This window comes from Purpureocillium takamizusanense, chromosome 7, assembly GCF_022605165.1.
Source record: "Purpureocillium takamizusanense chromosome 7, complete sequence".
NCBI classification, from domain to species: domain Eukaryota; kingdom Fungi; phylum Ascomycota; class Sordariomycetes; order Hypocreales; family Ophiocordycipitaceae; genus Purpureocillium; species Purpureocillium takamizusanense.
Window position 1 is genome coordinate 2399061 of NC_063074.1, and position 22331 is coordinate 2421391.

At 35.1% G+C, this 22331-nt stretch overlaps 3 protein-coding genes across 3 annotated transcripts; 2 read left to right on the plus strand and 1 right to left on the minus strand.

Moving 5' to 3' along the window:
* The first annotated feature begins 1482 nt into the window (after positions 1-1482).
* On the plus strand, positions 1483-4159 carry EXO70 (exocyst complex component exo70). The gene is made up of 2 exons (XM_047989580.1): positions 1483-1885; positions 1952-4159. The coding sequence occupies exons 1-2, from the start codon at positions 1669-1671 to the stop codon at positions 3640-3642; spliced, it is 1908 nt and encodes a 635-aa protein (XP_047845583.1). The 5' UTR covers positions 1483-1668; the 3' UTR covers positions 3643-4159.
* JDV02_008024 (uncharacterized protein) lies at positions 2754-8483 on the minus strand. Its single transcript, XM_047989581.1, has 4 exons — positions 8459-8483; positions 5688-8366; positions 4902-5608; positions 2754-4838 (listed from the first exon to the last, which is right to left on the minus strand). The coding sequence occupies exons 2-4, from the start codon at positions 7829-7831 to the stop codon at positions 4078-4080; spliced, it is 3612 nt and encodes a 1203-aa protein (XP_047845584.1). The 5' UTR covers positions 7832-8366; positions 8459-8483; the 3' UTR covers positions 2754-4077.
* JDV02_008025 (uncharacterized protein) lies at positions 8046-10101 on the plus strand. The gene has a single exon (XM_047989582.1). It carries the CDS (start codon positions 8972-8974, stop codon positions 9971-9973), a length of 1002 nt encoding a protein of 333 aa, XP_047845585.1. The 5' UTR covers positions 8046-8971; the 3' UTR covers positions 9974-10101.
* The last annotated feature ends 12230 nt before the right edge of the window (positions 10102-22331 follow it).

The window sequence follows — 22331 nt, forward strand, 5'->3', positions numbered from 1 at the left end:
AAAGTGCCTGCCAAACTGACTATTAGACAGGTACTAAATAAGAGGTAGCCGGTCAAACTAGCAGTTAATCTAATGGTCAATCTAGTAGGCAGTTAACGCAGAAGGTACCCGGGGCACCTACCGAGGTGCCTGAGCCAAAAGGCCCCTCCGCCTAACGTAGGAGCCCTAAGTTCGGGCATACCTACTTTCGGGCACCTCTCTATACCTAAAGTAAAAGTCTAGTAATATTAATTATAGCCTTAATATAATTATTAAGCTAAATATAAAATATTATAAAGACTATAAAAACATAATTCTTTAATATTATATAATCACAATATAATAATATAATATATTTAATAAGAAATAAATTCTTTTAATAAAATATCTTAAGTATTTAAAGAAAAAGTATTATATTATTTAATAATTTTAAATAAATTATATTATATAAGTTTTTCTTTTATTAAACTTATTTATTAATATAGCTTTAAAGATATAAGTAAATTTCTTTTGTATATATAATATAGAATTAATAATAGATTTTAGAAAATATATTATAGATTTAGTTAAGGAATTCTATAGATATTCTTAAGAAACCTTAATTAAATAAATAAATTTATTATTAATTATAGAAAATAAATATAAAGTTAATTTCTTTAAATATATATTTATTAAATATTTACTATTAAGTAAAAAAATTATTTCTTAATATAAATAGTTATATATATTTTAATATAGGTATTAAATTTTTCTTTTAAGAAAATTTAAAAAAATAAATTTATTTTTATTTTATACCTTATATATAAAATATAAAATTATTTTAAAAAATTAAATTTATATCTTTATTTAAATTTATATATTATAAAAATAAAAATATTTTATTTTATTTTATATTATATATTATATATTTTTATATATAATAAGTTTTATATATATAATTAAAAACTATAATTAATTATAGATAATAAATATTATAAAATAAACTTTAAGATATAAATATAAAATATTAATAAAAAGTAATTATATTTTATTTTAAATTATATAGTTAAAATATCTTATTATATATTATATTTTATATATTTTATATATAAATTTTTTTTTATATATAATTAAAAATCTATAATTAACTATAAATAATAAATATTATAAAATAAGCTTTAAGATATAAATATAAAATATTAATAAAAATTAATTATATTTTATATTAAGTTATAAGTAATATAGTTAATTTATTATTAATATTATTATTTAAATTAATTAAAAAATTTATAAAATCTATAATAAATTTAAAATTAAAGATATAAAATAAAACTAAAAACTTTTATATATTATATATAATATAGTATTTTATACTAAGAAACTAGCTTAATAGTTACTCTATTTAATTAATAATGGAATTATTTATCTATTCTTATAGGGTGCCCGAAAGTGGGTGTGCCCGAACTTGGGGGCCCCAGGTTACGGCAAAGCCACATCGGGCCTGAACGTGAACTCAGCCAGACATGAACCACCACCACCCGCTTTCCCGACAAAGTGACGTGCTGACTACCTACTTAGTACCTAAACACCCTCACCACCACCGGCCCCTTGCCTCGTCCCCTCCAGCGAGAGGCACGGCTGGCCTCCCCGCGGCACCTCGCGTTGAAATCGCTGCGTCGGCATCGAACCCTACTAGGTCGCCCATCCACCATGGCCGTCGGACTCATGGCGCCTCCGACCCGCCACGCCGTTGACGAGGAGGCTCGGGCCGAAGTTGATGTGCTCAACTCGCGCCTCGACAAGACGACACAGTTGACCAAAAAGATCCAGGCTTGTCTGGGCCGTCTCGATGCGTCCGGCCAGAGCGTTCGTGAGGTGGCCGGCCCGCTCAGCGGCGAGACAAAGCGCCTCCAGCTGCTGGGGAACAGTAAGCCACCCAATTCACCCCATGGTCTCGCATGCGGCTCAATTTGCTGAGACTTGTGTGTACCAGACGCCGACGCTGTACTTGCCGCCATCGGCCGGCTTCGACAGTCTGTCGATAGCAAGGAAGACGAGGAGCAGATTGTTCGGGCTGGGCCCGAGAAGGTCGGCTTGTCCACCTACCTCGCCTCCATCAAGCGCCTCAATAAGTCCCATGCCGATATGCAAGCTTCCAACCTGCGCGCCAATCACAACGCCATGGCCGATTTGACTCGCCTCATCAAGGCTGGCAACTCTCAGCTCGAAGCCTACTTTGACAGACTGCTCCGGGCAGAAACGCCCCGAACCATTGAGCCCCTTCACTTCATCACCAAGGACAAGCAATTTCCCGTCCTGCACCAAGATAAGATCGCCCGCCTGGGCCTGATACATTCTTATCTGTCCTCAAACGGTCAAGGCATGGGCCACGATGTCCCTACTGTCAAACTTTATGCCGACATTCGCGCCCCCTACCTCTCCACCTCTTTGGCGAATCTGGCCGCCGCCAGCGTTAGTACTGCCAAAAAGAAAAACCCGGGCGCCATATACCGTGCTGGAACCAACGGCATAGGTACCTACGCGCAGGCCATGGAGGCCATGTTCATGTCAGAGTATGACAACATATGCAGCATCTTCACGCGTGATGATTGGGGCAACGTCTTCCAATCTACGTGCCAGGCGGCGCTCAACGAACTCGCCCGTACCGTTCGGGAACTGAATAACCATATAAAAGCCCATCTCACCACAGACTGTTATCTCGCATACGAGGTAACCGAAATCCTATCAACAATGTCCGCAAACGTGGGCGGAAGAACTGGCGAACTCAAACCGGCACTGGCTGCTGTTCTGAAGCCTATTCGCGAGACCGCCAAGTCCTCTCTTTCCGAGCTGCTCGAAGAGACCAGGCGCAAAGTCAGCAGCCTACAGGGATTGCCTTCTGACGGCGCTCCAACGCCCATAGTATCAGAGGTTATGCAGCGCCTGCAGGCCATGGTGGAGTTCTTGCGACCAATTTCAGGCATCATGATCTCTCTAGGTGACGGAGGCTGGAAGGCCAATACAAGCCAAAGCGGTCGCTCTACAAATGCAATCCCCAGCCTAGCTTCCTTCGATATTGGCGCGGACGGCGAGGACCTGTTTTCGCGCTACTGCCTGGATACCATTGACGCCCTGCTCTCCGCTTTGGACCAGAAAGCACGCGCTGTCCTCCGGGCCAAGTCACTCGTTGGTGTCTTCATTGCCAACAATATCATCATCATCCAGCGAGCCATTGTAGACTCTGAACTTCACGCCCTGCTGGAGCCGCGGCTTGATCTGCTCGACCAGTGGCGCAAAAAGGCCACTGCATCCTACACTGACATCTGCAAAGATCTCTCGGTCTATCTTTTTGATACCATTCACACCAACCGTACGCAGCGACCGACATCCGGACAGGCAGACTCTGCGTCTGTGGTTAAGGGCCTGAGCAGTAAAGACAAGGATAAGATCAAAGAGAAGTTTTCCCAGTTCAATAGCGCCTTTGATGACATGGTCTCCAAGCACCGGTCCTACCACATGGAGCGTGAGGTGCGATCCATGTTCGGCGAAGACATTCGCCAAAAGCTGCAACCGCTGTACGACCGATTTTGGGACCGGTATCATGAAATTGACAAAGGAAAGGGCAAGTACGTCAAGTACGACAAGTCGGCCATCGCAGCCGTCTTCCTCAGCCTCTCGTCATGAGACAGGGTGAGCGTTCGCCAAATAATCACAACCCAACGAGTGGTAGAGCGGCCTTCCTTGACGGAACAGGTGGTCAGCACTTGCCTGAAAGTCGCTGCTTCTGTCCTGGAGAGGGCCTGTCGTTTCCCCCCTCAGGCGGCTACTCCAGTCTCGAGCTGTCCACTCTCCGTCTGATAGCAAACACGGGGTTCCCTCTGCTGAGTGGCTTTCCTCGACGGGGTTGGTTCCTCTCGGCCATGTAATTGAGTTGCAGTAGCTGTTATTTTACGTCACCTTCAAACAACCGGGCTGAGAAACCGGTGTCTTGTACAGCTAATCTGGCTGAGAGCCGAAGAAAGGGGCCACTTGGCGAGCGGAGCACCACCATGTGGGCATTCGTTCACATGCCGTCCTATTGCTCGCCCCGTCTGCCGTAAGGAAAATGAAATGAACGGGCTAGATACTGCTGTGTGAGCCAGCTCCACTGCCAAATACATGATCTAACCGCGTCCGTCGTTCCCAGATGACGTTTCCGGTGCTACTACACCTGAAATAGAGAATCCGATGTTGCGGGATAAACTCCTCGTCTGTCTGTTCAGACTTCCACTGTACCAGCGGCTTCTCTCTGGCCCCCGTGAATCGATCCTCGTAGCCTACAATGTAGTCTCCAGGGTCCATGGCAGTGTCCCAGCGTAGTCGGTTCATGACATCGGATGCTGATCGAAGCTTGCCACGGCTGGTCGGCCCCTTTGTCGCCTGCTGGGGCTGGAGCATTTCCAGTTTGCCTCCACCACTAACTCGCATGCTCTGGTGCTGCTCATTCCTGCAGCGCTCAGCATCCTCATCAGTTTCGCTGTCAGAATCTCCCTCCGAGTCTGTATCACCGCACGCGTCATGGCTGGCGCCAGTCGATTCTAGTTGCAAGTCACGCACCCCCTTCCCGTCGGCTTCTGACACCAGCACCCAACAGCAATCTTTGTCGTAGTACTTTTCGTCCCCTTGTACTCGGGCCTCAAAGTCTCGAAGCACTGCTCCAAGCAGGCGCTTGGTGTCCCGTGACTGTTCCTTCCGCACGTCGGCAATGTCGCTGTCGCGCCACTCAAGACCAATCAGGTAACATCCGTCGCGCTCTGTCGTAGTCGAAGTGCTGCATGTCCTGTCGGTAAAAATCTCCGGCCAAACTCGAGCTCTAAGAGCGGGAACCTTGCGATCGAGGTCTATGCAAGCCATCTCGGGTCAGATAAGGTCAGCGACGTGGGTGACCATACACGGTGCCTCACCAACTAGAAGATTAACAAAACGGGACTCGAGCCATCCGAAATAGCGTCTGCCTTTGCTTTGCGACGAGCCCCAATAGCGGGCATCAATTTTCACGTAGCTTTTGTATCGCAGAATAAACTCGCCTGCAGCGTGCGAATGTAGCCTGATCGGAAGCTGTCGAGTCTCCTGCTTCAGGAAGCTAGCCCATGTCATCCCCTCTTCCGACAGAAGTCGATTGGCGCGCTTGAGTTCGAAGGATATGCTGTGTACTGTTGGTCTCGATGCGTTTGAAGAGGTATTGAGAGAGGGCCCATGCCAACCTAGCAGGCAAAGTGGCTCCCGAGGTGTGCGCCGATACTTCAGATCCTTATGAAAGTGAGTGTCGAAAATACAGTTGGACTCCCAGTCAAAGTTAGCATAGTGATGGAAGAAGGACATGACCAGGTCGGCTGTAGACAATGGACCGTGTGTGGCGGCCAAAACCTTGTGAACGGGTACAAGCATTGCTGTTATGTGGATGCCCCCTAGCAGGCCAAATCTCGATGCATACAGGCCCCGCGACTTGGCCCACTCCTTGATAACGAGGTGCGCAAGGCGATACTGAGCCATATCAGGTATGGATCTCCGAAGATAGTAAAGGTCTCTTGCGGGTTTCAGCTTGGCGAGGGTCTGCATCGACAGTACGAATGCGGGATCTGAAGGCGGGCGCTTGAAGATGTCGGGACAGCTGAGAAGGCGCGGGAGTGTGAGAACACATACCAATGCATAGATAGAATCAATGACACGGGGCAAAGGGCGATATATACCTGTTGGCTATAGCGCCCGCGGCACAGTACTGAAGATCAAACTTGATCCCCAGTACATCAAGCTCAAGCATCGTGCCTGTGTTGGCCTTCACACGCCGCAGGATCTTCACACCTTGTGATGCTGCCTTTCTGAGCCTCTGCGAAGCGACGGCGAAGAAAACCTTGGAAGACATGCTCCCGATGCATAGGCAATCCATATCCGACGACGGCGTCCATACGCCCAGTCCAAATGAGCCGACGGGGACAAGCACCAATGTGGTCATTGGCTGTGCGTCCTCTTCTGAGTTTTGGGAGTCCTTGGCCTGCAAAACCCCTTCAAGCAGTGCGATCGCTTCTTGTCGAAGTATCTCCTCTGCATCGCCAGGTAAGGAGCCCTGGGAGGACAGTGCGTCTTTAATCTCATTGGCACCACCAAGGGTGGCTGGCGATCTGACCAAACGGACAGGAACAGGCCGGGCAGAAAATGCTTGGGCCGCTGGCCGGTCAGCCACTGGACGCTGAAGGAGACAGCGAATGCCCCAGTGGTCACTTGCCTCTGGGCAGGTGTCTCCAAACATGTTGAAACCACATGGGCGTAGCGCCAGACTGGAGCTGACCATGATTCGGTCATATCTCTGCGGTCTATTGTTTGTTCCACTGCCAACCGATCGCGCAGCTAGCTGGTTTGTACGTGGATTAAAAGTTGCGCCCTCTTCGCCCTCATGCAGATCTTGTGGTGTCATGAGATCTCGATCAGCGCTTGAGGACTCTCCCATGCTTAGCCTGGTAAGTAGCCAGGCATCTTCGAGCCCGACCTCGGTGAATAGAGATTGGATCTCGGCAAGACTTTGGAGCCCGTGGCAGGATAGGTCTTGCCTTTGTCGGGCCGAGTCAACAGTGTACGAGGACGTAACAATGTTGAAGTCGCCAGCGACGATCAGCGGATGGGCGTGGTAGCGGTCCGAGAGGTGCTTTAGAAGCTTTTGCAACTCGATTCTCTTGGCTACCACAGCTCCGTCAGCTAACCCTTGAGTCAAGTGGCAGGCTGCCAGAATGAGCGGCATCCGGGCTTCATTCTGTGTGTGAGAGTCAAGAGTGGGAAAGGACAGGATGGCGGCACCCTTGTGCTTTCGCTGGAACTGAAGGTACTCCCAGCGAAAGGGGAACCGGCTCAAGACGACAAGATTGAGATGACTGGGGAGTGGGCCGAACAGGGCAGGGCCGTGGGTTGAGAATGGATAGCGCGCAGAAATCTGGCTGTTGTGGAGGAGAGACGGCAGGAAGTGGTCCGTGACTTCTTGGAGAACGAGAATGTCTGCAACGGCTTTCGCAGAGAGGATATTTCTGATGAGATCCGGGTAGCGCGATGAGCTCGGGGGCCATTGAAACTCAGCTAGAACATTGTAGGAAGCAACGACCAAGCTTCGGTCTTCCCCGGTGGCGGTATGAGCACCGATCGAGAGCGGCGCCCACTCACGCTCAGTAGATTGGAAGTGGTATGTGGTCTGTGACTGAACGGCCGCCCAACTGCTTCCTTTCTCGGAATCCGGGACGGGGGCCGTGAGACCGAGGACTTGAGCCGGGCGCTGCAGACGAGGTGGGTTGAGGTGGAGCTGGGCCCAAGGCGTCATGCGCCGCGATGAGGGTTCCCGTATCATGATGCCAAGCCATGTGACGTCCCAGGCGACGGGTGCCAGCAACTGGGCCTTTTCAAGCAGGAAGCGGTGAGCATCCGACTGAGCGTCCGTGGTCTGGCCGATAGTCATATGAGGCTGGTAGGCATCGCCTGGCGCCCAGCCCAAGGCGTCACAGACCTGAGTGCGAAGGCACGAGACAGCATCAGGCTTGGCGGGACGAAGGATGACGGAGTTGTGCTTCCTATGAATGAAGGCATCTGCGCTAGACAGGCTCACGCTGATGTTGTCGAGGTGCGCCTCTGACAAGAGCTGCGCTACACCGGGGAGTCGCTCTGGCGGCACAAACGGATAAATGAGATTCACATGAGGCGGCCATTTCGCATATGCCGGATCGTAGAGGCTCCGGACACGGTCGAGACGTGGCCATAGGTGACTCGGGGGCAGCAGGCAGAGGGCAGTGTCGAACGATGACGGTGGCTCCAACGGGAGCGCACTTGTCGGCGGGCCATGATCGCACGCTGTCGCCATGGATGAGACTTGTCGCCACGTCGGCCACGGCAAGAGGCTTGAACTCGACAAGTGGCTGCTGCTGGAAGATGATGACAGGTGTTGGAGCTGGACGGGCTGCGGCGAGGTCGGTCTCTCGGCCAGAACGAGGCAGGGAGGGGAGGGTGGTGGTCATCTGCGATCTTGACGCTGTCCACAGCCGCCGCACCTCGTCCCTTCAAATACCCGTGTCTTTCTTTGCACGACCAAGGCTTGGCTTCGTGGCTCCAGTCCTTCCTAGACGCTCACCACGACTTTTGGCTTTGCGCATTGTTGCGCAGCCAGCGCCGGCGTGAGTCATCTCGACGGCGACGTGAAGGGCTATGTATTTCCCGCTGAGTCATGTCACGTCGAGGAGCTCAGTTGGGCACAGGCCGGATAAGAAGCCCTGCGAGGCACGTTCTGAAAGGCGCTTTCGCAGGGTGTGTGTCACTGTCACGGTGGCGATTCGCTGCACCGACTGACGCGCGGAAGGATCCATGGGGCCGTGTCGCCTGTTGGGATACGAGTACTAAGTCTAGTAATCATGGTTGTGTTTCAGGCAGTGAGTGGACGGGACGGGTGAGGGAGGGGTAGAGAGATGGCAATCCCGAGTTCCGTTGACATTACCTGAGTGCAGGAACGATGGATACGACGTGTTCGTTCGGTTCGGACGCATCAGTCAGCCTCGCGCGCCGCCTTGTTGGATTTCCACCTGCCAAGCACCAACCCCAATCCCCCTGTCCGTCCGTCCGTCCGTCCACCTGCTCCAGTCAGACTGGAACCACGCAATGCTCATTCTTATTACAGTAGTAGGTTCCGCCGGCCCGGGCGCCACAAACTCCTCCCTCTTTGCCTCGTCGTCCACCATCAACCACCTCGTGTTCCTACAACACGCACCATGACGTGAGGCGCAACAGCCGCACGCCCCCGTCACCTCGAAGCGCTGCACTTCCCGCGATAGTCTGCCCGTCTGCCTGGCCGCCGCTCGACCAGATCCTGTTACGGCGGTCGTCCAATCCACCGACAGTGCACACGGGCTCAACCTGCCCCTCAGCCTATGCCTAGGTTTCTGTCCATCCGCGCCCAGGCGGTGGTGCTGCTCCGTCCTGCCAAACATACCTGGCCTTGAGACATCTCGCCATGGAGAAGAATGATTCGAATGTGAACGCTTCGTCAAACGAGGCCCAGCCCCCGCCCGCGGCCCAGGATCCGGCGGCGGTCTCGACGCCGCCACCGTATTCTGGCCCGTCAACGGGCGACTTGCATCGCCGCGATGAGCAGACCGACGTACCCAAGAGCCCCGTGCGCTACCCGGGTTTGCCCAAGCTCGACTACAGGCTGTACTCCCCGCCGCTCTTCAAACTATCCTCCGACTCAACCACTCTTTCATCCAAGGCTGAATACCTTTCAACTAACCCGGCTGCTCTGGCCGCTCTCATCCGAGCCCAGTCGACTGTGCCCCCAAAGCCCCAGATTCAAGTTCGCGGCACCCGTGGCCGTCGCGTCGACTTCGATATTAAGCTAAACCTCATGAGTCTCCTGGTTCCAGACGACGAGCGACACCGTATCGACTACATCCGCTGCGTGGGCGACGGCGAGGTTGGTTATCGGGGGGGTATGCGACCTGATGTTCTGCCCGAAGTTGGCGATGGTGGACTAGACGAGTGGTGCCGTCGCTTCGTCCAAGACACAGCCGCCGTCAAGTATTTTACACTCGATCGAGTCGTCGCCAACCTCGATGTTGCGTGGCTTGAGGGCCAACTACGCAGTCTAGTGGCCACACTGAAATACAAGGGCACGGTCGATGTGACGTTTCTCGTTACCCACAGTCGTGTTCTGGTTCAGAACCCTGACAAGGTCAATCACTTCTTCACGACTGTTGCTAGCCTCTTTTCCGGCAAGAACAAATACGAGGTCGTACGAGCCGTGTGGCCATTCGCAACCACCAAGAATGGAGAGCCAGGCAGGAAGTGCGTCGTGCAAAGCGAGGATGTCTGGTGGCGGGAATGGAGGGATCCCATCCGGTATGCCATCTCCCAGAAGCGTCAAGGCTGGGTTACGGTAGAAGATAAATTAGAAGCAGTTATGGAAGGCAAGGGAAACCAGACCGAGCAAATAGACTGGGGCCCAGATATAAACTAGGGGTAGTATTATATTAAGATAGTATAGGGAACTTTAACTATAATATTTTATTTATCTATTTATTTATTATTAAGTAGGCTTAAAGTAGACTACTTAAAGATAAAAATAAAATAGCTATTAAAAACCCCTTAAGTAATATATTAAGAAATAAATATATAAAAAGGGGGATCTAAAAGTTACTTATTTATTTCTTTTTATAATCCTTTTAAATTATAATATAATATTAATACTTTATTTTTATAAAACTTATTATATACTTATAAAGAGCCTTTATATAAGTCTCTTATTTTAATTTATTTTAAATTTATTTATTTAGCTTTAACTTCTATAGCTAATTTAAGTTTAAAAGCTATAGTAGCTTAAAATCGCCTTTAAAATATAAATAAATATTATTATATAATTTAATATCCTTAATTATATTATATAATTATATTATTGTTTTATTTATTTATTATTAATTAAGCCTAAATAGACTATTTAAGGCTAAGAAATATATTTATTAAAAAACCTTATATAGGGCAAAAAATTAATATAATAAATTAAAGGCGGTAAATTTATTTATAAAATAATAAGGATTAATTTTATTATTAATATTAAAGAGATATAATTAAAGATATAATTAAGTAATTATAGTTAATATAGGCCCCTCCCTATACTATTAATCTATAGCTTATAAGCCTTATTTTATTAGCTAATAAAGATTATTACCTAATAGCGGCTTATTATTAATATACTTATATAAGTTAATAAGCGCTTATTAAAGTTAGCTTAAAGCTATATTAATTATTTATTAATATAAGTAATATAATATATAAGAATAATTTAAGGGCTTAAAGATATAGCTTTATTATTAAAGTAATTAAGGCTAGCTAATATATAATTAACTATATAATAATAAGTTTTACTATTAATAAAGAAAGAAAGGTCTAGGAGTAAAGGTATTTTATATTTTTCTAGGCCTATACCCTACCCTTAAACTATATTAGCTATTTTTAATATATAAGTATAAGGTAAGATTAACGCGCTATAATATATATTAATATCTTAATTAAATTATATTATTATAATGCCTACTTATATTAACGCGCTAATAAGGCTTAATTTACTTAAAAATATATTTCCGTTATTTCCCTATAATATTATTATATTTAAATAGATGTTTTTCCGCTTTAAGTTAAGTACTATTAGTATTATATTTCTACTTATTATTACTATTATTTATTAATTACGCTTATACTCGCGACTTTATTTACCTTAATAAAGCTTAATTCGCTTAAAAATAGCGTTTTTATTATTTTCCCTTGATATTGTAATAATAAAGCTATATTATTTTATATTAATCTAAGTATAGGTATTATTTCTTAAAATATTATTAATCGGCCTTAAGTAATACCGCTATTATATTATTAATAATAAGTACTTTATAATACTATTATAGCTATTATTTAAGACTTATTATAAGGCTATTATAATATTAACTTTAGCGTTATATAAGGCCTATTATAAAGCTATTATAATACTTTATTATTACCTTTTTCCTTAAAGTAAGATTAATTATATCTTATATTTAAGTTTAATAAATAAGTACCTTAATTAATTATTTAATTAAGCTATTAGTATAAGCTATTATAATAAGCTTATAAAGTTATTTATAATATTAATTATAAAGCTTAATATTATTATATATTATTAGCCTTAATAATATTATTATTAATATTATTAATATTATTATTATTATTTAGTTAAAGGTAATATAAAACCTTAAGCTTTTTATTAATTATATTAAAGTATAATTAACTATAAGTATTCTTAATAATAGTTAAGTTATAAATCTTAAGGTAATTATCTTGAAGGTTTTAATAATAATAAATTAATAAATAATACTAAAGTAAAATATAAAATAAAGAAATTAATAATATAAAAGGTATAAATTAAAGCAATACTAGCTATATAGATAGAAAGTATTAGCTATATAAATATTCTATATTTTTTTTAAGCCCGCGCCTTACCCCTATACCGCGTTAGCTATTTTAGGTATATATATATAAGATAAGATTAATACGCTATAATATATACTAAGTAAATTATAATATTATAATATAGCGCTTATATTAGCGCGCTAATTAGCTTTAATTTACTTAAAAAACGCATTTTTATAGTTTTCTTATAATATTATTACATTTAAATAGATATTCTTTCGCTTTAAATCTCTTTATTAGGCTTAATTAGGCATTATTAATACCGCGCTTATATTTATTATTATTACTTATTAATTACGCTTATATTTATAACTTTATCTACTTTATTACCGATAAAGCTTAATTTACTTAAAAACAGCGTTTCTATTATTTTCTTTTAATATTTTAATATTAAAGCTATATTATTCTATATTAAGCTAAGCGCTTATATATTAAGTATTATAGCTTATAATATTATTAATTAGCCTTAAGTAATATTATTATTACGCTATTAATAATAAATATTTTATAATACTATTATTATCGTTATTATCTTATAAGGCCTATTATAAGGCTATAATAATATTATCTTTATTATTTAAGGTTACTATAATAATTATTTAAGCTTATTATTAAAGTTGTTTTTCTTAAATTAAAAGGCTTAATAATAAATACTTAAATTTAAGTATTAAAAACTTTAATTAATAATTTAATTAAGCTATTAACTTAAGCCCTTACTTTAATATTATTAAGTTTAAATCTATAAAGCTTAAAGCTATAAAGCTTAGCTTTAAGATATAATATTTACCTTAATATTAATATTATTATTATTAATAAGCTTTAAATATTATAATACCTTTAACTTTTTATTAATAATATTAAAGTAAAGCTACTTATAGGTTTTTAATATAATAGTTAAGTTATATATATTATAATAGCTATCTTTAATATTTTATAATTATTAATAATTAAGCTTAAAAATAAAAAGTAAAGAAAATAATAGTATAATAAATTAATAAATTAAGAACTTTTTAAGCTATTAATAAGTAATAAATTAACTATAAAGTAATATATTTTCTTTTATAAAGTATTTAAAGACTATATAACTATAAAGTAAGTTATATTAAAGCTTAAAGTTATTTATATAATCCCTTAATAGCTTTAGCTTATATTAATAAAATATAGTAATAAAGGTAAAGTAATATTATTTAATAAAAAGGTTAATTATTAAATATATAACTTAATAACTTAATTTATTAAGCTATATTTATTAAAGGAATTTATTTTATTATTTTATTTATATAAAGTAGCTATTTAATTATATTTTTAAGCTTTATTTTTAATTATTTTAATAAAAGACTTATAAAATTAAAAGAAATCTATTATATTTATTATAAGAAAAGACTTTATATTTATATAAATAGTCTTAATTAAATTATTAATCTATTAATTAAAATTATAATATTAATTAATATAATACTTTATTTATTACTTATATTATAATATATATTCCTTTTATATATATTATAAGATATATCCTTATTTATAGTTAAAGGTCTTAATAAGGGACTTTTATAAGTCCTTAAAGGTATTATAATTAATAATATAAATAATATATTTAAAAGCTTTATATATACCTTTATAATTATAATCTTTTAGGCTAATAAATATCTTATAACCTTTTTATATTTATTATTATATATACTTTAAATCAAGTTCAAGCTTAATAATAACCTTTAAGGTAAGTATATTAAGGCTTTTCCTTAAGTTATTAAGCTATTTAATAAGCTATTAAAATAATACTCTTTTTCGCTATTAATAAAACTAAAAGTAAAATTAATAAGGCTCTTTTAATCTATAATATTAATAACTTAAAAGAAAGGTAATTTAAAGTAATTAATTTAATATATATTATTAATATTAAAGACCTTTAAAAACTTCTTTTATATTTTATAATATTAAAGGTAGGTCTAAAAAATAGTTTAAAGTTATCCTTTATTATTAAGTTATTTAGTAACTTAAATACTTTTAGCTTCTTTACCGATCTTAAAGAACTTAATAAAGGCTTATATAAATATAAAGCTATTATAATATTTTTTCTTTATAGCTTAATAATTATTATAAATATCTTTACTATAAAAAAGCTATAATTTAAGTTAACTTTATAAATAATATTAATTATTTTTTAGGCTTATAAGCTATACTTTATTATAAGCTTTTTCTTTTTTTATTACTATAATAATATATAATAATAAAATATAATATAGGCTAATAAATTAAGAGATTAGTTATAATTATATTAACTTTTAATTATTATATATATATATATTTAATTAATAAATTTAATAGTTAAAGCTATTATTTTAATAAAGTAATTAAGCTTTTAAGATATTATCTTTTAAAGCCTTATACTTTTAAAGGCTTACTTTAAGCTATAATTATAATATAAAATAATATATAAAGGTTAAGAAATATTATTAATCTCTTACTTAATAAAAGGTAAGGCTTTTATAAAATAGGTATTATTTTTATAGTAAAAGTTAATTAAGAAATTAAAGAGGTCTAAAAAGATATCGAAAAGCTATAAAAGTAATAAAAAAGGAATTAATATATTAATAAAGTTATTATTAGCTACTTTATTAATTAATTAGCCTATATTAAAATCTTATTAATTAACTTATTAGTATTATGGCCTATAAGAAACTTACTATTAATAATAGGCTATTTATTAATAAGTTACTTATTAATAGGCTACTTATTAATAAGCTATTTATTAGTAAGCTATTAAAATATATTAAAAAAAGACTAAGATCTATATTATAATTATAGGCTTATATAAGAGCTATATAATAGCTACTTATATTATAATATAGCGTTTAAGGTATTATAATATAATACCTATAATAATATTAAAAGTCGGCGTAAGTACCTATTATATTATAGGCTTAACTATATAACCGGTTTTAATAAGATAGCCCTATACTAACCTATACTATAAACCTTATATAGGTATAGTAGACTATATAGTATAGGATTAGCTAGGAAAAATTAAAATATAGAATATCTATGCGGCTAGTACTTTCTATCTATATAGCTAATATTACTTATAAATTAAGGGCTTTTTAAACTATTAATAAAGGGTAAGTTAATTACGCTATAGCCGCGACTTTTCTATAAAGTATTTAAAGATTATATAACTATAAAGTAGCCTATATTAATATTAAAAGTTACTTATATAGGCCTTTAATAATATTAATTCCTATTACTTAAGTATTATAGTAATAATAAAGTAATATTATATAATAAAAAGGTTAATAGTTAAATATATAAGTTAATAATTTAATATATATAATTAAGCTTATTAAGTATATTAGCTATTACTTATAAAGCTATTTAATAGCCTTTTAAATATAGGCTTAAGCTTTATTCTTAAGTATTAACTTTAAGCCTTTATAAAGGTAATAAAGGTTTAATATATTAATTATAAAATAAGACTTAATATTTTTATAAATAGTCTTAATAAAATTATTAACCCTTTAATTAAAGTTATAATATTAATTAATATAATACTTAACTTATTATTAACGTTAAGGTATATATTTATCTTAAATATATTAAAGGGTCTATTTTTAATAATTAAAAGACTTTATAAAAGACTTTTATATATCCTTAAAGAAATTATAATTAATAATATAATAATAATTTAAAAAGCTTTATATATATTATTATAGGTATTATCTTAAATATTTAATAAGCTTAAAATACCTTTCTCTACCTTTTATTATATATAATAAGTAATACTATTTATAGAGCCGGTTTTCTTTAGTTATAAAGCTATTTTACTTTTTTTTAGGCCCGCGCCCCGCCTTAATACTAAGCTAGCTATTTTTAATATATAGGTATAAAACGAGACTAGCGCGCTATAATATATACCGATATCTTAATTAAACTATATTATTATAATATAGCGCCCGCGCTTATACGCTAATAGGGCTTAATTCGCTTAAAGAACGCATTATATAAGAAAGAGGGATAAAAGCAGAGGAAGATAAAGATAAAAGGGAAATAGGGATATATAGAGATAAAAGGGGTAATAGTAATAAAGAGATAAAATAGGTAGAAGAGATAATAAAGGTATTAAATTGCTTAATCTTTTATCTTATCTAGACTAGGAGGTAACGGTCCTATATATAATAAAATAGACTCGACCTTCGGTCTGATTATCTATCCGTCGGTCTAATACTATTTTTCAGCTTGGCGTTATAGCTGAATATAGCTAAATTTAGCGTAGCTAGGACTAATGGACTTTAGATTAGACTAAAGACCTATTATATAGCTTATAGTAGTCTAATAGACTTTTAGTCGGTATAATAGACTAGCCGTCGGCATAATAGACTATCCGCTATTATAAAATTCTAGATAAATATTTATCCGGCTATAATATATATATTAGATAAATATTTACCTAGGTATAAAATATAATTATTAAAATAGATAAATATTTATCTAGATATATATAATATATATAGTTATATATATAGTTATGTTATATATATAGTTATGTTATATATATAGTTATGTTATATATATAGTTATGTTATATATATAGTTATGTTATATATATAGTTATGTTATATATATAGTTATGTTATATATATAGTTATGTTATATATATAGTTATGTTATATATATAGTTATGTTATATATATAGTTATATTATATATATAGACTAATAGCCCCCCGTAAGCTAGTTATAGGTATATAGGTAGCTTAGGCTATTTATTAGCTTAGAGGTCTATTTAAGCCCTAGTTTATATATAAAGGCTTTATGCTTAGTAATATTAAGACCCTTAGTAAAGCCGTCGGCTAGCTAGTCTTTAGTGCTTATATATATAAGCTAAAGCTTCTAATTAGCTATTTCCTCTCTTATATAATAGTATCTAGTATTTATATGCTTAGTTTTTTTATGAAATTCTGGGTTTTCGGCTAGTTTTTTTGCCCCTTAGCTATCTATAAGTAAGGGAGGTATATTTATAGCTATATTTAGCTATATAGCCTTATTTATATAGTTATATACATTATTTAAGTATATAATTTCCTTAGTTGCTTTACTTATAGCTATATATTCTGACTTATAATTAGATAAAGAGACGGATTTCTACTATATGCTATTTTAGCTAATTATATTATTTCCTAATATAGTTATATAGCTAGATATAGATTTTCTATTAATAGTATCGCCGCCCTAGTCTACGTCTAAATAGCCTAGGAGGCTATAGCTATTATAGCTTATATATTTATATATAGGGCTATTTTTATATATATAATTATTAATATAATATATACCTAATATAGTATAGTGATTTAGATACTTCTAAATTCGGTCTAGAGCCCTATAGTAGCTAGTATTAGGGTTACTAGCGTACCTAGAGTACTTATTTATAGTAAAAGATATATCGGGCCTAGTTTTTTGCCCTAGATATAATAGGCTGCCTATTTATTATTGATATAAGGTTATTTCTTCTATTATAGCCTAGTCTTAAGAGGGTTTTAATTTAACCCCTAGCTCTATAGGGCTAGAAACGGGATTTAGATTATTTTTATTATACCGGTTTTTTATAGCTTCTAGATATTTATTTTAATTTATAGCTATATAGCCTTTTTTAATATTATAGTCTATTTCTATCCCTAGGAATTCCTTAATAGGGCTTAGTTCTTTAAGTTTAAGCTTATTTTTAAGGTTATTAGTTATTATAATTATATTATTCGTATTTAGTCTAGTTATAATTAAATCGTCTATATAATATATTATTATAATATATAGGCTATTATTTATAAATATAGCTTTATCTTATGGAAGGATAGAAAATCCTTCTTTTTTTAATATAGATAGTAAATATTAATACTATAGCCTAGGTGCCTACTTAAGGCTATATAGGGCCTTATTTAGCTTATAGACCTTATTAGGGCCTCCTATAAAGCCTATAGGCTAGTCTATATATATAGTTTTGTCTATATTTATATATATAAAAGCGTTTTTTATATCGTATTATAATAGCGGCTAGCTATTATATAGGGCTAATATAAATATAAGTCTATAGTTTTTAGGTCTATAAGTGCTAGAGAAGGTCTCTAGATAGTCTAGGCTAATAATTTAATTAAAGCCCTTTATAACCTAGCGGGCCTTATATATAGGGTTATTAGCGCTATTATGCTTTATTTTATAGACCTAGCGGCCTTTTAGCGGTAGCCTATCCGGTATAGGATCTATAAGGTCCTATGTCTGCTAGGCTTTTAATTTATCTATTTCTTTCTATATAGCTATATGCTAATTATTTATATTAGGGCTAGTTATAGCCTGCTTATAGGTATTAGGTTCGTTATTTATATTGACTATAAGGGCTAGTTTATCTATAGAGCTATTTTCGTCTAGGGTTTTAGATAGTTGGCTATTATATATATTATTTATATTATTATCTATATTATTATTTATATTATTGTCTATATTATTATTATTATCTATATTATTGTCTATATTATTATTAATATCTATATTATTGTCTATATTATTATTTATATTATTATCTATATTATTATTTATATTATTATTTATATTATTATCTATATTATTATTTATATTATTTTTTATATTATTTAAGAGGTTAACCTCTAATAGGCTATTATTAGTATTAATAGTAGGGTTATTATAAAATTGCCTTTCTAGGATTCTTATATCTCTAGTATATAGACTTTTTCCTTTTATAGGGTTATTATTAGTCTATATAACTATATAATATAACTATATAATATAACTATATATACTATAACTATATACTATAACTATATATTATATAACTATATACTATAGATAAAATATCCCGACGGGTATTTAATAAATATCCGACGGATATTTATATAAGAGACTAGGCGATAATAGGTATAGTCCTAATTACTATATAGAGACTAGACCCGACTAGCCTTATTAAGGTTCTAGCTATAACGCCACGCTGAATTCAGCTATAGGTCTAAACTTAAGACTAAAGCCACGCTGAATTCAGCTATATTCAGCTATATTCAGCTATAACGCCAAGCTGAAAAATAGTATTAGACCGACGGATAGATAATCAGACCGAAGGCCGAGTCTATTTTATTATATATAGGGCTATTGCCTCCCAGTCTAGATGAGATAGAAGAAAAAGAAATTCAATACCTTTACTATCTCTATTACCTATTTTATCTCTCTATTATTATTACCCCTTTTGTCTCTATATATCCCTATTTCCTTATTATCTTTACCTTCCTCTGCCTTTATCCCTCTTTCTTATAGTTATATACCTTATATAGGCTATTAGAATTACTATAGCTAACTAATATACCTTTATATGCCTTAGTATCTAGTTTATTTATAGGGTTCTTATTTTTATAATAAGCTATAGAGCCGAATATACGTATATGCCCTATATTTAGCTTTCTATTATATAGAGCCTCGTATAGGGTTTTATTATTTATAGAGCTATAAGGGCTTCTATTATATAGGAATACGGTAGTTAATATAGCCTCTTCTTATAGCCTATTATCTAGGCTAGCTGCTTTTAGTAGGCATCTAGCCTTATTCTATATAGTCCTATTTATCCGTTCGGCTAGCCCATTTTGCTTAGGGCTATAAGGGGCTAATTTTTAATATATAATACCGTTATTAGTTAGATAGTTACTAAATTTAGTATTTATATATTCGGTACCGTTATCGGTAGCTAATAGCTTTATTTTTCTATTATAGCTATTATTTTCAACTAGCTGCTTATATTTATAGAAAGCAGTAAAGGCTTCGCTTTTAGCTTTTAATAGCTTTATATATAGATATCTAGTTGCCTTATCTAGGAAGGTTATATAATATCGGTTATTATTATAGCCTATAGGAGTAATAGGTCCGCATATATTACTAGTTATTTCATCTAAATAGCCTATTATATTATTATCGCTATTAGATATCTTATTTATTTTATTGGTGAATTTACCTTCTAGGCATATTTCGCAGGGTTTTTCTAGGTTAGCTATATTAGCTAGACTTAGAGAAGCTAGTTTATTTAAATTAGCTATATATCCTAGCCTATAGTGCTATAGTATATTATAGCTATATATATTATTAAGTATAGTATTATTATTAGGTATAGTATTATTATTAGGTATAGTATTATTATTAGGTATAGTATTATTATTAGGTATAGTATTATTATTAGGTATAGTATTATTATTAGTTATAATATTATTACTAATATATATATTTATATAATATAAGTTATTATATAAGTATCCTATAGCTAAAAGCCTACGGTTATTACTATTACGTATAATGACCTTATTCTTATAGTATATAGAATAGGTATCTTTAGCTAATTGAGCTTGACTTATTAGATTATAGCCTAATTAAGGCATATATAAGTAGTTATTTAATATATAGTTAATTTTTAAGTCTTTAAATTAGATTTATATAGAACCGGTCCCTTTTATAGGTATAGTCTTTACTTTACCCTAAGATATAGTCTTATTATAGGGTTTAAAATTATATAGATAGCTTTTATTATATATAATATGCCTACTAGCCCCTATATTAAGGATAACTCTTATAGTATTCCCTATAGGGCTATTATTAGCTATATTAGGCTTATTATTATAGTTATTTTTATAGTTATTAAGGGTTATAAATACCGGCGTAGATATATCGAGTGTTTTAAAGTTATTTTCGTAGCTAATATTGAGGTCTAATTCTATATTAGAATCTAAAGAAGGTTGCGAGGACGATTCTACTAGTAAAATAGCCGTATCTTTATCTTACTATTCTTTTTGTTATTTTATATTTAAATTCTCTTTTGTTTGCTAGCTCTTAGGAGCCTTTTTAGGGAATAGGAAAAAGCAGTCCCTAGCTTTATAGCTAGATAGCTTATAATAGGTATAATATTTCCCTTTTTAAGCTTTAAAGCTATTTTTAGCCTTAGCCTGGCCCTTATAAGCGGGCCCCTTCTTAGTTAGGAAGGTATAGCTATTAATATAGCTATTTTCTTTCGTATATAGACTTTTTGATTCGTCGAGAAGGCTAGCGAATAAGGTCTCGAGCGTATAGGCCTATGGGTTATTGCGGAGACTTTAGGTAATATTCGATATAATCCCTTTGTAGTCTTCCGTTAGATTATTTAAAACCTAAGCTATTATTACCGTTTTAGGTAATTCTAGCTTTTTAGCCTCTAATTAGTCGGTTAGCTCTTTAACCTTATTTAAAAACTCTTCTATAGAGTTATATTTCGTTAAGGTTAGATCGAAGAAGTCCTTTATAGTAAGAAATTCGCTAGTAAAGCCTTTAAGGCTATATAGCTCTTTTAAGGCTAGCTAAGCTATATTAGTAGTCTTTTTATGCTAAATTTAGACTAGTAGTCTATCTTCGAGCATTAGCTTTATAATAGCTAATGCCTTATCTTTTAATTCGTCTAGCTTAATCGGGCTAGCGCTATTAGAAGGGGAAATCGTAGTTTAAAGACCTTCCCTTATAAGTATAGCTTCGGCTCGAAGAGCCTAAAGGGTATAGTTAGTAGACCCTTTAAGCTTAAGAAAGGTTATCTTTTTAGTTAAGATAGAAGATATCTTTCCTATATAGGAAGGTAATTACCGTAATAGGAAGGTATAGGTATAGAATGGTATATATTATATAGGATAGAAGCAATTAAAGAGACTTATTTCCTATAGCTATAGCTAACCCGGGCTTATAACCTATAAAAAAGAGGGATAAAGGTAGAGGAAGGTAAAGATAATAAGGAAATAGGGATATATAGAGATAAAAGGGGTAATACTAATAGAGAGATAAAATAAGTAATAGAGATAGTATAGGTATTAAATTTCTTAATCTTCTATCTCGTCTAGACTAGGAGGTAAAGGTCCTATATATAATAAAATAGACTCGGCTTTCGGTCTAATTATCTATCCGTTAGTCTAATATTATTTTTTAGCTTAGCGTTATAGCTAAATATAGCTAAATTTAGCTAAATTTAGTATAGCTTTAGTCTTAAGTCTAGACTTATAGCTAAATTTAATATTAAGGCTAGTCGGGTTTAGTCTCTATATAGTAATTAAGACTATACCTATTATTACTTAGTCTCTTATATAAATATCTATCGGATATTTATTAAATACCTAATAGGTATTTTATTAATAATATATAATTATATATATATATATATATTATAGTTATATTATATAGTTATATTATATAGGTATATTATATAGTTATATTATATAGGTATATTATATAGTTATATTATATAGACTAATACTATTATTATTACCCCTTTTATCTTTATATATCTTTATTTCCTTATTATCTCTACCTTTTTTTACCTTTATCCCTCTTTCTT